The sequence below is a fragment of the Parasteatoda tepidariorum genome, chromosome 10 (assembly GCF_982258835.1).
Source record: "Parasteatoda tepidariorum strain Cologne lab strain chromosome 10, Ptep-v5.0, whole genome shotgun sequence".
Lineage (NCBI taxonomy): Eukaryota > Metazoa > Arthropoda > Arachnida > Araneae > Theridiidae > Parasteatoda > Parasteatoda tepidariorum.
The window spans coordinates 101,939,309-101,956,661 of NC_141764.1; the positions used below are offsets into that span (position 1 = coordinate 101,939,309).

General features: G+C 28.7%; 1 protein-coding gene across 2 annotated transcripts in view; it reads left to right on the top strand.

Moving 5' to 3' along the window:
- LOC107448911 (meiotic recombination protein REC8 homolog) overlaps window positions 1–17,353 on the top strand; it is a 64,358-nt gene that overhangs the window by 45,788 nt on the left and 1,217 nt on the right. For both annotated transcript variants that reach the window (XM_087153525.1, XM_087153526.1), the window contains exons 12-17: window positions 1,257–1,340; window positions 5,761–5,819; window positions 7,694–7,760; window positions 7,840–7,876; window positions 11,982–12,175; window positions 13,447–13,644. In XM_087153525.1, coding sequence (XP_087009651.1) covers window positions 1,257–1,340; window positions 5,761–5,819; window positions 7,694–7,760; window positions 7,840–7,876; window positions 11,982–12,175; window positions 13,447–13,644 — 639 coding nt within the window. The remainder of the gene's footprint in view (window positions 1–1,256; window positions 1,341–5,760; window positions 5,820–7,693; window positions 7,761–7,839; window positions 7,877–11,981; window positions 12,176–13,446; window positions 13,645–17,353) is intronic.

Here is a 17,353-nt window from a genome sequence, read left to right on the forward strand (position 1 = left end):
TTGGAAAAACAGCCGTAATTGAGAAACTTTTTTTCTTCTTTTTGTTTTGTTTTTGTTTTTTTCCATTTAGCTTTTTTTTTTAAAAAAAAAAGAAAAAAAAACTTTTTATCAGCCTTTTTATTATGATGGGGCAATTAAAATTATTTCTATTGGACTTTTGTTCTTTTTTTAAATTTTTTCTTGAAAATGCAGTGATTTAAAAACTTAAATGTTCAGCTTTAAAATTTTCTTTTGAGAATCAAGATAGATTTTTATTTTTTCTGTTTCCAAGAACGTTACTGATAGACTACATTTCTTTTAACGTTTTATGGATTTTTTTTCTGAAAGTATTATTTTTAGCATTTAAGTTTTGTTTTAAAAATTCGGATAAGTTTTTTTCTATTTCTTTTTTTCAGTGTGGCAATTTTAGTTTTTTCTTTTTTTTTTGTTGATAGTTGTTAGTCTGTTCTTGATTTATCTTAAATATTTCTTATGCATAACTATTATAGTTTTTCGCTCTGTACCCAATAATATTTTGGTTAGTTTTGACTATTTTTCAAATGCATGAAAAATAATATTTACGTATTTGTTTTTTGTTTTTTTTGTTGAAAAAAAATCTTGTAATTCCGCTGAATATTCGACTGTTTATTTAAATCACTATCCGTCACATCCTTAGTCAGAACCACACATAATGTAAATCAACTCCTTTGTTTTATTTTGTATTTCATTTCCAATATTAATAATTGGACTTATTGCCTTATTTTGTTGTTGTTTCTCTGCCATTACAACATTTAACTGACGCGCACTCACCCCGTGTGGTTAAATGTAGATGCTGAATAACAATAGGTATAATTTGAAAGTCATGAATTACTTTTACAAAGTTATAACACTTTTAAAAAAGGCATGTCATTGAAGAGCAACAGATCCTTCAAAAAGCAGTCTTTAAACAAGTATTCTCCTTTAAGACTTTCAGAAAATTGTTTAGCAGTGAATATTAGAAGATAAAAAATATTAAGAAAATTAGTACAACCACCTCCCTCACATTGATTTTTCTCCTCAGTACATAATTTTAATACACTCGTGATGCAAATTCCGCAGCTTTATTTGCAAAAAGCAGAAATTGAATTAAATTAAATTTTAAAGGAATTTCATTTAGAATGATCAAAAATAACCTTAAAAAGAATACTGAATATGTTATTCTATTAAACTGGTATGTACATAAGAATTATTTTTCAAACAGAACAAATTTATTTTTGTGCAATTTCTTTTCTACTTAGGTTCCTTTGTTCCTAAACTGATTCTTGGACGATTTAAAAGATTGAAAACGTTGCCACAACTGGAAGAAGATGAAGTTTCTGGAGGTAATAAGTGTTGAAATATTATTTGCTATTACAGTTGACAAGTAGCGCTTCTCACTCCTGTGCCACAGTCTGTGGGCTCTGTTTTGGGTCTAAACAGGATTGACTCTTCCATCATGGGATACAAGGCATTTCATTTTTTCAGTGGGTCAATAAAATGAGTACCAAGGATGCTTGGCGAATAAATACTGGGGAAGGCGAGGGATGGGAGTCCTGTGATTGGCTGATCACCCGACCTTAACATCTGCTACTCCACCCCAGAGCCCATGATCAAGAAAGCTAGGATGGACATAGTGGGCCTTGGACTATGCCACAGTCTGTGGGCTCTGTTTTGGGTCTAAACAGGATTGACTCTTCCATCATGGGATACAAGGCCTTTCATTTTTTCAGTGGGTCAATAAAATGAGTACCAAGGATGCTTGGCGAATAAATACTGGGGAAGGCGAGGGATGGGTGTCCTGTGATTGGCTGACCACCCAACCTTAACATCTGCTACTCCACCCCAGAGCCCATGATCAAGAAAGCTAGAATGGACATAGTGGGCCTTGGCCCTCCATGGGCTGTCGCACCACTGAGAGAGTTTCCAGTTGGCACTCGATAAAACAACTTTTGTAGGCTGAGCAAAAATGGATGTGATAACATGTAGTTGTTATATTGTATGCTCATTAAAGTACTGTAAATATTAACCATACACCTAAAAAAAATGCTAGAGCAATTTTTACAAAAATTAACCGTGGTTATTATGATTTTTTTTTTTAGTGAAAACAAACTCTCCTTGTTTTTACAAGAAAAACCTGCAAAAAAAAATTTTTTTTTTTAAAGAAATTTTTTTTTATAAATAAATTAGATTTTTAAAGAAATGAAATTCGGCTTCTTTTCAAAGAACACCACAAATGTTTTATTTGCAGAAATACACACAGCCACTTTAAAAGCTTAAGTGTCTATATAAATTTTAAGTTATAGAGCATGTTTATATGAATTGAATATCTACTATATTATTCGAAATTCTATGCTTGATATTTATTCCTAATGGTTTGTTATAGAGGCACCATTAAAAACTTATTTTAATTTCTTTTAAACAATTCAACTCTATACCCTTTTTCAAGACCATTACTGAATGTGACGTATAATGCATCTACATTATGAGCATTACATTACATTAGTTCTCTACATTATGGATAAAATTGCAAAAAAAGACTAGGTGATGAAAAAACATGAAAATTAAGAAAGATTCAGTGTTTCCTAAAAAGAGGCTGAAGAATCTGTTGGAAGCCTTTGTTAATGGGATACCTGTAAGTGACGTAATGTGGGAATTCTATCCTGAGTGGTTGCTGAAACTTAGCATTTGTTTGTGTTAGCAACTGTTCTTTCCATTCTATTTCTAGTAAAACAAGTCCATCAAGAATCAATTCTCTTAAGTGACACATTCTATATTCTTTCACAATGATTCTTTCTCAAAGATTTCAATTCTTTCACTATATACTTACACAGAGACTTAACACAAAACCATATGGAGCCTAAACAAACTAATTATGCATCAAAGTTTCCCGGTACAAAAAACAAAAGTATATATTATAATAAAATGCATAAACTAATAATAAATCTTAAAGTTAGGTAAATGAAGTAGACAAGAAAGGATTATGTTTCAACTCATTCCATGTGGGATCTGTATTTAATTAACTTATTAATTAACTTATTAATTAACTTATGTAGAGAAACTTAGCCCAACTTCAATATGCCAGTTTGCTGATAAAGATCAGCTGGCATTGACGTCATAGGTCTTAATGTGTGGGTAGGGGAGGTCTTCTTGAAGTGCAAGTATCCTATTGAAATCAATTTTTTAAACACTAGAACAGGGAGAAAATATTGTGCACTGAAATGGCAGGAAAGGGTCATTCTAATTCAACAATTTTAAATGACATACCATGGCAAAAATATGTCATTTTTGCGTACATTTCATAACACATATTTAATGTTACATGATAGTTTGTTGAATTTTTGAAATACTGTTGTATCAATTACTAGGCAAACAATTGGATCATACTACAACTAATTTAATAATTCACTCATTTGATATAGTTGATTTCAAGTAAATAGTATTACAAGTTTAAAGTAATGCAAACTAAAACGAAACACAATTGATAAAATATTTATTATTAATATGCTCACTTGCAGAATGATTTATTCTTTCATTCCGTAAGTGAAAAATATTTTCTGTGTCTGTTATATTATTATAAATGTAGCTGAAGGGGTATTGTGTAAAGCATTTCATTTAAATTTTATTGAATGATTAAAATCACAAATGCATATTAGGAATTAATGCAAATCTAATTTTCAAAAATTTTTCTAGTATATTTTTCGCATATAACTGAATGCACTATGTTCTTGTTTCCATTGCATCTCTGGATACTTTATCTCTGAAGCATCAGTAATGATTTGTGGGAAACCACAAGTACCTTTCTTCATCTAATTTTAATCTCTCCTGTTGATGGACTTTCTTGTCACCCTTTCTTAAATTATCCAGCCGCATGATATTAAAAAAATAAGTGTAGTTTATTGTCTAGAAGGAATATTTAGGACATCACGAATATCCGCACCATGCTTCAATGCTTTTGAATCGGGTAACTTTCTACAGCAAAATGTAATGAACTCAGTAGAAAAACACTTTTGTTTCTTTTGGCTTGATAGATAGTTGTCATGTTCCACTGTCCTCAATGAATAAAGCACATATTATTCAAGAATTTCTCTTCTGCCGTTCCTATAATGTGTGACTTATACAATAGTTGTAATTGTTTAGATGAGTTTCTGTTCATTTAATGACCACATTTTCAGATAAGGATTTGCTTTTCATCTTTTCCCAGTTAAAAATAAATCTATTCAAGAGGTATTTAGTTTTGACGTCAACAGATAATCAAAATTTTATTTTAAATTTATCGGATTTGTATGTTAGGCATATATTCCTGAATCTACATTTAGCGTTTGATACCAATAATTGTACATCAACTGCAATATTTTGCCCCGGCCAGTACAGTTTTCAATAAATTTATTCCACATTTCTGATGCAAGAGCAAATTTATCAGTTTGTAATCCAGTAGGTCTTGATATCTTTTCATCGAACTTCAACAATCTTTTTTCCTCTTTGAATCTATCTCTTGAGATAGTTCTTTAAAAATGTTATTCCCTGTGCCTCAGACAACACTATAAATCTAAACCTTTTTCTTCTTGAACTATACCGTCATCCAGTCTTTATATCCAAATTGCTGATGTGTGTCTGATTCTGTGCATTTCTTTATATGCAACAAGATACCATTGTCAGTGAAAAGCTTGAAAGCACTTTGTCATAAAAAACAAGAGTCTGTGCAAAAGATTTTAGTCCTGCTATTTCTTGTAGAACATTATAAGCAGGAACATAGCCACTGTCTGAATTTTTAGAATTTACTTTATTTCAAATAAGGTTATCTAGAACTCTAAAAACAGCATAGCAAAAATCCGGATCCTTTTTTGCACATTTATTTCTGCTGTATTTTTTTTCTTCATGATTTCGTTGTCCTCTTATTCACTAATGGTGTTTTTCTGGAATTCCTCTTCAATGTTTATGGAAGTAATATCAACTTCAACGCCATCAGACTAATTTCCCCGAGATCTCCTGCAACAATTTTTTAATTTCTTTTTCAGTAAGACCTCTTTTTTTTACTTTGTAAGTCATTTTTTTTTAAAAATTTAAAAGCAATATATCAGTAAACAATTGTGTCTATATTTTAGCATATGATTCCTAGCACAAAGGTAAGATGATACTTGACTGGGAATTTATACTGAAATACAGATTTAGAACTAAATAGAGAACTGATATATTAACTCTTAACAACTGCCGTGAGTTATCTCATAGAGTGAATTAACAGCAAAACACTACAGACAAAGTAAATGTAAGATGAAAAAAAAATTATTTAAAAAATTTTATAGCTGTGATTTTTGATGTTAAATATGACATCACGGTTTTATCCATTTTTGAAACTGTCTTTGAATGTAAATTTTAAATTGTTAGTAACTTTTAGAAGAAAATTTTTTTTTTCACAGTTTGATAATGTTTTTAAATTGTTTAGATGTATTGTTATGAAAAACTATTTAATGTCATGAAATTATCAAATAATAATAGTAGTAATAATAATAATAAAAAAACTTGAGCTTGAAATAGCAACATTATAGAATTGAATATTAGTATTATAGAATTTTTGAATATTAGTATTATAGAAAATAAGCATTTATCTATCATTATTTTTTAAAATTTTACCTGAAAATCCAATTGAATCTTTTACATTTTAGTTTACAAATACTTTAAATCTTCACTAGAATATATTTCATTAAAGAATCACTCAGTTCAATAGTTGAAATTAAGATAAATAATTATTTCTGTGTTTCATTTCAGAAGAAAGTGATGAACTGATCCGTCCAGTGAGAAGGCGAATTTCTGTATCAGAGTCTGTCGTAAGTAGAAGTGGTTTAATTTTAAGTGAATGACTACTAGTATAACTGTCAATTTTGTATTGAGGATGGAGCATAAAACTCATAGTATCAAAAGAAATATATGTATTAAGCATTTAATTAGATATTTTTTTCCATAAGCAGATTTTGAAACCGACTTGAAATATTCATTTTATATATATATTTAAGCCAGTAACGAGGAACATGCATACGTAGGGTAATCGCATAATCTTGATTATTTTGAATAGTTCATAACTCTTAAAAATCAAATCAGTATGTTTAAAATTGACTTGAAATTTTTAAAGTTATAACTTAAAATTAGCGTAAAACGAAACTAACTTCACATCTACATCCTGGGTAAACGGAATTAGCGGATCAAGAATTTGTCATAGGATGATATTGTTTACAAAGGAGTTAATTAACTTTTACTTTACAATTAACTTTTTGATATAATGCAAAGAGAGAAGGATATGTGGTTTGAGAATTGATAATTTTTATTCAAAAATATCAATTTTGTCATTCTAAAGCGTTATAAGTAAACTGATCTATATGTAAAAAAAAGAACTGTTTCGAAATTTTTCACCTAATGGTTTCATCCCAGATAGGAAATGGAAATATTTGAGATTTAGATTTTTAAGTTTTTTACTTGAGATGCAAATAATTCTTAATCCCTTATTTATTTATTTTTAGTTATTTTTTTCATTTTTTTAATCTTGTAACCTTTTCTCCTGAAAAACTACAAAAAAATAAATAATTATTTATTTGTAATAGTTTTTCTTATGTGTAATATTGAATTTATTAAAAGTAATAATAATAAGTATGTTAAAAATAATAAGTATGTTTAATACTTAATATGTAACAATAAGGTATTAAGTCCTTCCTTCTTTTTTAAAACCAATTTTTACAATTGATTTTTTGTTATTTACTCCTCTCACTTTTGGTCAGGAAGAATTCAAGGCCAAGTTTTCATTACAGAAAGCAAGTTTCAAGAAGAATGTGTTCTCCTAACCCTTCCTGCTTGAGGTAGTTTGTGTGGACCAACAGCAGAGTTTAGCGTTGAAATAAACATTTATTTAAATTTGTTTAAGATTGTTTAGAGGGGAAGAAAGCTTTGGAGAAATTGGTTCAACAAGTTGAGCTAAAAAAAGAGCTAGACTTATTCAGATACTTGATGAGTTTTTTAGTATAAAGTATCAAGCAAATGAAAGTATAAGTATTTTATTGCTTGTCTTAAAACAGTAGTAAAAAAGTTTAGTGAAGCGGGTCGTTAATTGGATCAGTTGTTTCGAGGCTTTCGAGCAATAAGGCATCTACCACCTGAATTCTCCGGTATAGTTCAGTTGATTTATTGTTGGAAAGATAAAAATTTTACTATTGATAAAATTGCTGAAGAACTGATAAGAGAAGAAAGCAGGTGAAAACTGATATTTGTCCGATGTTAGTGCTTTCAATATTTCTTCTATAAGTAAAGATTTTTAAGAAAGATATGGCGACAGAAAATAATCTCACTCTAAATTAATGGTAGGAAAAAAAAACAATGTCATTGGTCCATGTCATTACTGCCACAAGTATGGACATTTAGTTGGATCAATGCAGATCAAGGTGCTTTTGATTCGTTTAGTTAGTTTCAACTTCAGACTCAAAATATCTTACATTCTGTTTTAAAAGAATAAAATAAAACAAACTTAATTTTTTTCAAACACTGTTTCTTATTTCGAATTCTATTTTCTCAGCACTGAATTTTTTTAAATAAAATACTCTTTAGTACTTTTGAAACGTTTAGTTAGTTTCAATTTGGAACTTAAAATATTAGCTTACATTCTGATTTTTGTTCTAACACTGCTGTTTCTGATTTGGAATTTTTTTATTTTCTCTAGGAGCACGAGAGGGAGAAAACAAGGGATAGATCGGCATCTGGTTTTTTGAAGTCTGCCTCCATCGGAAGTATTATTATATTTATGAACTTTAAAGTGAAGTTAAGCTATTACAACTCTTTATTTATTATTTTCTCTCTTATTTATAGCTCTTGAAGCATCTAGTACTCTATCTGCTACTGCTAGGTAATTACAAAATATATTTATATCAGGGTTGCCACAGACGACTAAAATACAACTATTTGCAACTATTTTTGGCATAAGGCGACTATGGCAACTTTTTTTGCCTGAAAAGGCTGGAAACGCAACTATTTCCAGGAAAAGGAGACTATTGGGAGACTTTTCTAAACTCCTAGCAATGTTTTTTTTTTAAAGCATAATTTGAGTGGAAAATCTGAACCCCACAAGATAGTTTCTGAACACACTAAACTTTTTTTTTCCTTAAAAAATTTTGAAAATTTTGAATTGCAAATTTGAGTCTTTACTTTTTAATTGGTTCAATCTGCACACACTCCATTGTAAGTCTATTTCATTTCTCGATCGCCTTTTCAATGATTATTGCTACGAAATTCCGCATGATTTTTAAAAAATTAATAAATTTAATGCGATATTACGATGCGTGAATTTCGAATTTGAGTAATCACTTTTCATATATATAAACATTTGCGCTTATATAAAAATCATCATATTTGCCACCAACTTGACTGAATGGATCATGGTATATGACGATTAAGTCATTAACAAAATTTTAGTCATATTTTTGATGAATTTTTGTTCTTCGCTAGGCAACTATTTTCCTAGTTTTTGGGTACTATTTTCATGTTTTGGGCTAATATAAGCAACTATTTTGTTCAATTTTTTCTGTGGCAACCCTGTTATATATATTCTAATTTATTACTTTCCAATATATTATTTGCCTTTTTAGTTGTGATATTGCACAATAAAATGAGTTATTTGTATATAATATGAAACCTGGGGTACCAACTATTACAAATTATCCATAATTATTACGATTTCATAGTGAAGATTACGGTTTAGTAATAATAATTACTGTTTTTGAGATTTTCTGTAATCTGTTTAAATTAATTTTCCCCCTCTTCACTACCAAAAGTTTTGTTTCCAACAGATCTACCATAATTTTTTTTCTTCCCCTTAAACAATTCTAAAAGCAGTAAATAAAAAAAATTATTTGTTAGAAACAAGAAATGAAAATAGCAAAGAAATCTTATCTTACTTTCCAACAAGTTATCCTGGTCCAGATATAAATACAACAACTTAAAAACTTACGATTTTAAAAGAATCTGTTCGATTTTTTAAATATTTCTTTCATTGTAAAAGAAATAAGAAAAACTAGACTTATCAAAGTCAAAACAAGTATGTTTTTATTCAAAAATTCTGAAACGTGTTTCAAACGAAAAGGAGTTAGAGTGAGAAAAGGTCTTAAATTAATAGCTTTCACTTTAAATTTGCATCATCGAATATGGAGTAATAAAGTCGTATTCCATTTTATTTTCAGATTGCAACAAATCTTTATAACAATGACTATTAATTTATTTTAAAAAGTTATCAAAATACTCATTAAATTTGGGTTTTTTATTCACTAATTTTTATTGCATAGTTTTGATATATTTTAAATTTCAGTTATTTTTAAATGCTTAAATCATCTTTTTATTTTGAAATGATAAAACTTAATACTTCTTAAAAATCACAAAATTTGTTAGTTTGATTGTAAAGACCATTCATTAATTACTCATTGTTCAATTTATAATCTTGTTTTAGTCTTGTCTTTCATTTTTGCTGTCGCTTTTTTTGTTGTTGTAATATTTTCAATTTTTGATTGGAAAAATTATATTAAAGATAAACTTAGTGTCATTTCTCAGTTGTAAATTTTTCTCTTGTTCATTAAATTGCATTGTTTTTCATTTCTTATACATTTCATTTATTGTGAAATTATAAGTACTTTTACAATGTGCAATAAATTTTAGTAACTGTTTAATTTCTCAGTATCTTTCCCCTTTTATTTTGATCTTTGTTTCCAGATTATGATATATTATGTATACTTATTGTCTGTTTATTTTTGTATATATTTATTCTCATCATATACAATTTAGTTCCTTTCAAACATATTTCGATTTATCTTTGTATTGAAGGATTGATTTCCCAAGACAAGAAAATTCATGTTCCGAGGATTCTCATTATATGTGCGCAAAATTATACCGTTTAAGATCATTTCTGATCAACTTATCCTCATTTTGATTTTTTATTTGAAAATAATTGATGTTGTCCATATTTCTTTTTAAGAAATGTTGTGGAGAATTAAAGACATATGCTGCTCAATACAAAACTTTCAAACTAATGGATTGCACTATTTGTTTATCCTTCATTTATCCTTCTTAAAAATGATCTAAAATTACACAAAAAAGTATGTCCTGATTTTTAATTTGAACCACTTACAAAGCCTGGAAACTCTTGGGACTTTATCTACTCTCTTTATAGAAAAGCAAAAAGATACAATTCAAATCAGAATTTTTAGTAGTTAAAATACAGGACAATAAAAAGAGGCTCTAATTTAATCAAAAATTCAAACATTGATTCTGAATGATCAATTTTATAATAAAGTATAAGGTTTCAGTGCTGTATTAATTTAGTGCCTTAATCTAAGCGTAACTTTATAAATGTTAAGTCACGCATAATTTTATTAACATTCTATATACAATTGAGTATGCCTTAAAATTGAGCTAATTTGAATTTTAAAAATGTATATATTTTGTTATTATATTTCTGATTACCGATAACTAGTTTTGTTTTATTTTATAACCGGCGTTAAACAGCCGACCCGATTTTTCGGGTTTGCGGCCACTGATGTTCAACTCCGTAGCCTTGTCATTTTTAACCCTATCCAGAAGGCAAGGGAACTCCTGGATCAAGTATTGGGAGAAATTTTCCTTCATGGAGGACTTTTTGAATGAATTAACTTGTATTTGCGTTACATGCAGAGGAAAACCAAGAAGACCTCCCACAGGTAGCTCAATGCAGGGTGGCCACCCACCTGGAAAACCTGGAATTATCAGGGAATTTTTTTATACTGGAAAAAACCTAGAAATATCAGGGAAATTTGGATAAAAACCTGGAAAAATCAGGGAATTTTAAATTTCCAGCTTTTCTTTGATCATTTTTTTAATTTCACCAATTTAAATTATTTACTAATTTTCTTAATTTAAATTATTTCATCCAATATACCCACTTTTTTTAAATGTAAATGTATCGCCAAACAGTTGAAATATCATCAACTTAGCGATACTCTGCTTGCATCAAAATTTGCTCCGTTACAGCTCTGTTAAACTAGAATGCTGCATAAAATTCTGCCACGGTTGCTAAACGAATGTAGAAACCTTTGACTGCTATGGGACTGTGCAATTTAGGAAAGTTTCTGGTGGAGGTGGAAAAAGGGATTAGGAAATTAGCTTCTGTTTTTAAATTCTGTCCTTGGGCTGAATCCATTTATGGTTCAAGTTTGTTCCGATGCTTTGGTGGTAATTTTTTTTTCTATTTTGACAAAATGTTTTTGTATTTTTAATTGTATGAAATTCTCCAAAAATGAGTTGGTTATAATTTAATAATAATAGACTTTATTAAATTATAACTATGTATCATTAATAATAGACACCCTTTTTTGGAAAGCTTTTCTACTCCCATTCAAAGAAATCTATGAATTATTTTTTCTCAGCAAACCAACCAATCACATTTTTTTACAATCGCTCATGTATGTCGACAAATCTTTACAATTGTTGTATTAATGATTTTTGATTCAAAATTTTGTACCAAAACATTAAAGATTAAATAAAAAATCTTGCCAAATAGTAAAAAAAAAATATTTTTTTCAAGATGATATGTTAAAAAAATAATATTTTGAATAAAATATTTTATAATACCGACACTTTTCTTGTACACATCCTACACGTTATTTTTATCTGGAAAACCTGGAAAAATCAGGGAAATTTGAAATCTGATTTGAGTGGCCACCCTGCAATGGTAAGAGGACTCTATTTCATGATCCGTCTATAACTGAGAATATTTTACACCAGCACTGTTGTCGGTGCAAGCCGGGTGTGGAATTCGTATTGACCAGCCATCGCTGGGATTCGAACCCTGTTCATCTTGTTGGAAGGCGGACACTCTATCCCCTGAGTCATCACGGCTTCGATAACTAGTTTGGAAAGTTTACACCCCAGTTTAAAAAAATAACAGTATTTTATTGTTTGTTCTTATTCCTGAATTGTGTTTCTAATAGAACAATCAGAGCTGAAGAAAATGTGAGATCCCCTCCGCAGTCTCATCAAGAAGAGGATTATGAGATTTTGTATTCTGATTTGGAACCAGCAATTGCTGAAGCTAGATTTTCCATGCCATTGGTTGATATTGATACTCCTGGTCCTGTAACTGACACCCAACAGCCAGAGAGAAGATCACATCGGATGCCTGAAGGTTGCTTTCTCTATGTCATATATTTTTTTAAATTGAAATATGAATTATTTATGCATTTAAAAAAAAACAATTATTCTTTTATCCAAAAATCTATATGAAATCCTTTATAGTATCATTTTTTTAAAAAATATTTTTGAGATTATAATTGGTTTATAAAACGAAATTAATTTATTACCTAAAACTAATTTAATTTTTAAGGCCGTTTTTGCGATAGGAAGATGGATGGGATTTTAAAAGTTCTATTGACTTTGAAAGTAATTGTCATAAACCTGAACTTCTATGCCTATAAATAACCAAATTTATAAATTCTGTGTTTAGAATTACAAAAAGAACTCAATGAAACATGTAATGTAGAACAGAAAACAGCTCCCTGTGTTGCCTTTGTTTGATGCAGCACAAACCTGCTGTGTTCCCAGATATATGTAAACAGAGCCGTTTATTCTTAAATTTTATTTATATCCTTAATATGTATATATATTTATTTAATTTTCTAAATTATCAGTTGATGGACAGTATGCTTTCAATAAGCAATAAAAACTCACCCATTAAAAATTTTAGCCTACTGGTTAACTCAAAAGTAACAAAAATTTTCAGAACTTTTTTTTTGTATGATTTAGTTCTACCAATTGTTTATCTTTTAGTTTGAGATTTTAAATATTTGACATTTCAAAGAGTATTTAATACCTACAAATAATTGCAGCACCCCTCCATGTTTTCATTAAATTGTTATAGATGAAGAATTGTTTAAAAATCTGAACTTTGACTTTATGATTTTGAGTAGAAACAAGTTTAAAGATGCTTTATAAACATTCACTGTGTTTTATAAAATAGTTTGCTTTGTTAAGGAAGTAAAAGGAGCAAAAGTTTATAAACTAAACACAATAAAATAAGCAAAATACATTACTCAAACAGGCAATCCTTCCTATGCTGTGTGATCTTCCGCAGCTATTTTTAGAATCACATCTATTTTCCACATCTGTTTGTATCTATTTTTTTAGAAGTAAATCAATATTTTTTAAACAAAGTACTTTTTTCTCTTCTCAATAGTATTATTAAAATAGTGATAGAAACTCAATGTTTGTAAAATACCACCTATTTTAATACTTTATGTAAAATATGTCTGTAAACAAGGTTGCTACCTGTTAAAATTGACCCAATAAATCAGGAAAATTTAAGGAGTTTTAGTGATCATCCTGAAATAATTTTTTGTAACACATGAAACTGATGTGGAAAACAAGTGTTTACCTTTTCATATAATCATAACATTTCAGAGTGTTTTGTTTCACCTGAGCGTACTCCACCTCCACCCTCTCCACCTCCTATGAGTGAAATTCTGGACGAAGCTTATGAATTGATCAAGGAGACTGCTGGTGCTAGCATCATACCCAATGTCACCACTTTCAGTGCAGTGCTGAAGAAAACACATGCCACTAAGAAACGTGTAGCCTCTCTTTTCAACTCATTGCTCAGTAAGAAAATTCTTTCTCATTGCTTTAAAATGTTTTATTATGCACTCCAGAGCATTAAATGCATGATATTTTCGAAGAGTCACCTTTAACGTTTTTAAATCTTAGTAGAGATCTTCCCTGTTTTATTATGACACATTGCTTGTTTTCAATTTGATCAATTTTACTATGTCTGATTACTTGTTAAGAATTCGCCAAATGTTATTTTCTTAGACAATGAAAAGTGCATCAGCTTCAGGATTAAAAGTACTTGTTCTAGTCTTAAATTAGATACAGAAAATTTTTAAACTAATCAACTCAGAACTAAAGCAGGTGGTGATTCATTGTTTATTGTCCATTTAAAAAAAAAGATTCAAATTTAAATTTTTTTTTATGTTTAGTAATACAACTTAGTTTTTATGTGCCTTTTTATGTTTATTTTCTTGAAAATTTGAATCACTTTAATATGAAAGCATGATTTTTAGCATTCATTTTCAAGTTTTTGCAAATCTTTAGTAATCATTCAGTTTTTATACATTACTTTTTATGAGGTGTATCTAATAAATATTGAATACCACTGTTATGTACATAGCTGTCAACTTTTATGCATTTTGTGTAAAATTTGTGTTTTTACATTTAAATGGGTAGTAAAATGTATGCTTCGTATTTCTTTCTGGGATTTTTTAATTTAATTTAAAATGATTTTGAACACCACTACTTATAAGTGCATGATAATATATATTATTATTTTTGAAGAAAACAGATATTTCTGTTTATAATGGTAATTCAATTTTTATTTTACTTTCGCCGAAAAAAAATCATCCTTCGAGAGACTAAAATTTGACAGGTTTTCAGTGAAAAAAAAAAACAGCTTTTAAAAAATGGTTCCCTTTTTGTGTGTAGATAGCCTCAGAACGGATATTATTAATGGGGCTAACTGTAATAGAAGTTCAGGATGATCCTCTTGCTTAGTAGCACGGGATTTCAAATCCTCATTGAAACTGATGTTCTCAAATGATATCGTAGGAGGCAAACAGCTAAAAGTCAACGATAGAACGATTTTAAAATTCATAGAACCATGTTTCAAGAAAAGTTCCTTGAAAAAGTTTTCAATCGTTTTTCAAGAAAAGACCATGTGACTAGGTAATTCAATTCAGTGTCAAATAGTTTCGTATTGTAAGATAATAAGCTACTGTTTTCAAAAAATCTTGAGAAAAACTTTTAAAATCTTTTTTTTAATTTTATATATTTTTAACTGTTCATTCACTAGTTTACCTATCAAGTGTTCTAAACTTTTGTTTTTAGTTGAGAATAATAATAATAATAATTAAATAAACTAAGTAAATAAATAAAAAAAATAACACTTCAATGTTATATTTTTTTATTTATTTGTGAATTTGTGTATAATATTATTAATATTAGGTCTCATAGTAAGATAATAAAATTAAGTATATGTTCACGCAATCCAAAAGTGTCTCCAGACTCATAGTATTTGAGTACAGAATGATTGACAAAAAACATTTAACTATTTAACATATTTATTTATTCGTGACAAAGCAAAATATTCATGCACGTTAACATTAAGAACATTAGAGGAAGATTAATCTAAATAGTTATAAGAAAGAACTGCATTGATATTAGTACTAAACATACCATAACTAGTAAAAAAACCCGGTTATTTTTGTTGTACTGTATTGTAAAGTGTTGGCACGTTTAGTGTTAAGTAATTATTATCATATTGAGAATGAAATAATATTAATGATTTTGCTCCCGTAATTCTTCACAACTTTTTTTGTCAAACTTCGGTAATTATGTTTCATTTTTATTAACAAATGAAATTACTTTAAAAGATTTCCTACTGTCACTGTAATTGTTTATTTTCATTGTAAAGTGATAGTCGCCAACAATGGGATCACTAATTTTTGGGGTAAATGAGCAGTTTCATCTTTTCTCTTCAGTAGAAGCACGCATACAACTAAACAACCTCCCATAAATTTGATTATGTTGTCTGCTTTTTTCCCTACCTACTTTTTTTTTCGTGGATAACTTTTTGTAATGTTACGAGAAAAAAAGTTTCCACAAATGTAGAGAATCTCTACCAATGCATCCGTGCGTCTATGTTAGATAAGAATCAAGTAGTAAATACACTGATTTGAATTTTGTTAACATGAATTATTGTACTTCAGATTATGGAAAATTGAACCCCTGTTATAAAATAATCTGTATAACGTAGGTGCCACTCTTCAGTCTTCAGGACTGAAATCAGTTCACTGATTTTCCATCCTCCAATAAATATTTATTTTTGATTTGTTTTCCAAATTAAGTTATAAATATTAACTTTTCCTTTAAAAATATATAAAGATTGTTTTCTGTTAAAATAAATAAATTTTTTTTATTATTTTTAATAAAAACATTGTTGTCTTTCATATTTATCGCAACATGATCATGTAATTATATCACATCACAATGAAAGAATTAAATTGACTGAATTACTTTAGTTTGTGTTTTTTATGAGGCATTTTTAAGATAATAGGCAAAGTTAAACTAAGATTATTTTAAAAAATATTAAATGGGTCGATTTTGGACAAAGTATTTATAATAAAATGTAAAATGAGTAGAAATATAAATAACTCCAAGAAAAAGTTAGTGGTGCAATTCAGCAAGTAGCAAAAAAAACAACAAAAAAAAAACAAGGTTAGCTTTTTTTGTTGTTGTTTTAGAAAAAAAACCAATACAATGAAGAAAATATGTTTTTGAAAAAATAATCAATCATTGGTATAATATGTGGACCATTCCTATGGAAAGTGAGCTATAAATTTCTGAATATTTTTTTAAGTAGTGCTAGACCCTGTTAATTTGTCAAAAAGTAAGTTCAGCCTTAAAATTTTTCTAAAGTGGCACCATAGTATTATGATTAAAAAGTTTGTTTTTATTAAACATTGAACATCAAACATTGTTTCAATTTAAATCCTATCTAATTAAAATAAAGCTCTTTGAAAAAAAATTAAGCTTTTACACATAATTTGGAGAATTTACTTATTAAGAACATAGTTCTTAAAAATCTTTTTAGGTTTTCATAACTGCAGTGTAAAGAACCAATTCAGATTATTTCTTTCTCTTAATTTGATGTGAACGTGGATAATATAAAACTGATTAATTGCCTCTTTTATCATTCTAACAAGTTTTCATAGTTTTTCTTAATGTAACACAAATGAAAGTTAGTTTCAAAGCATCTAACTCCATGAAGACAAATTAGTCTAAATACTAGTTTTAGAAGTCTTTTGAGCTGGATTTAAAATTTTAAGACTATGAAATTGGAACAATAGTACTAGAAATCCCCAAATAAAGCAACAAAGGAACTATAATATGTAGGTAAAATTCCCAACCCAATGGGGAGAACTGCAACAGGGATTTAAAAGGATATTGATGTAATAAAATTAAACAGCAAGATTTGTAGGACACATTTTCTGTTTAAATACAACTAGCCCAACACATGAAAAATTCAAGCACAAACAAATTGGTTACAGGGCTAAAAGACTTCCAAAACTTCGACTCCATTATCATTTTAAAACCATCAGGGTATTAAACTGGTAAGACCTGGTAAAAAAAATAAAAAAAAAACATAGAGAAATGTTCTAGAGAATGCCAGAAGCCCACTCCGGGCTGTCAAGCAAAGGAAGATAAAAATTCCCAACATTAACAGCCTTACGTGATCTATATTAGAGCATTAAAA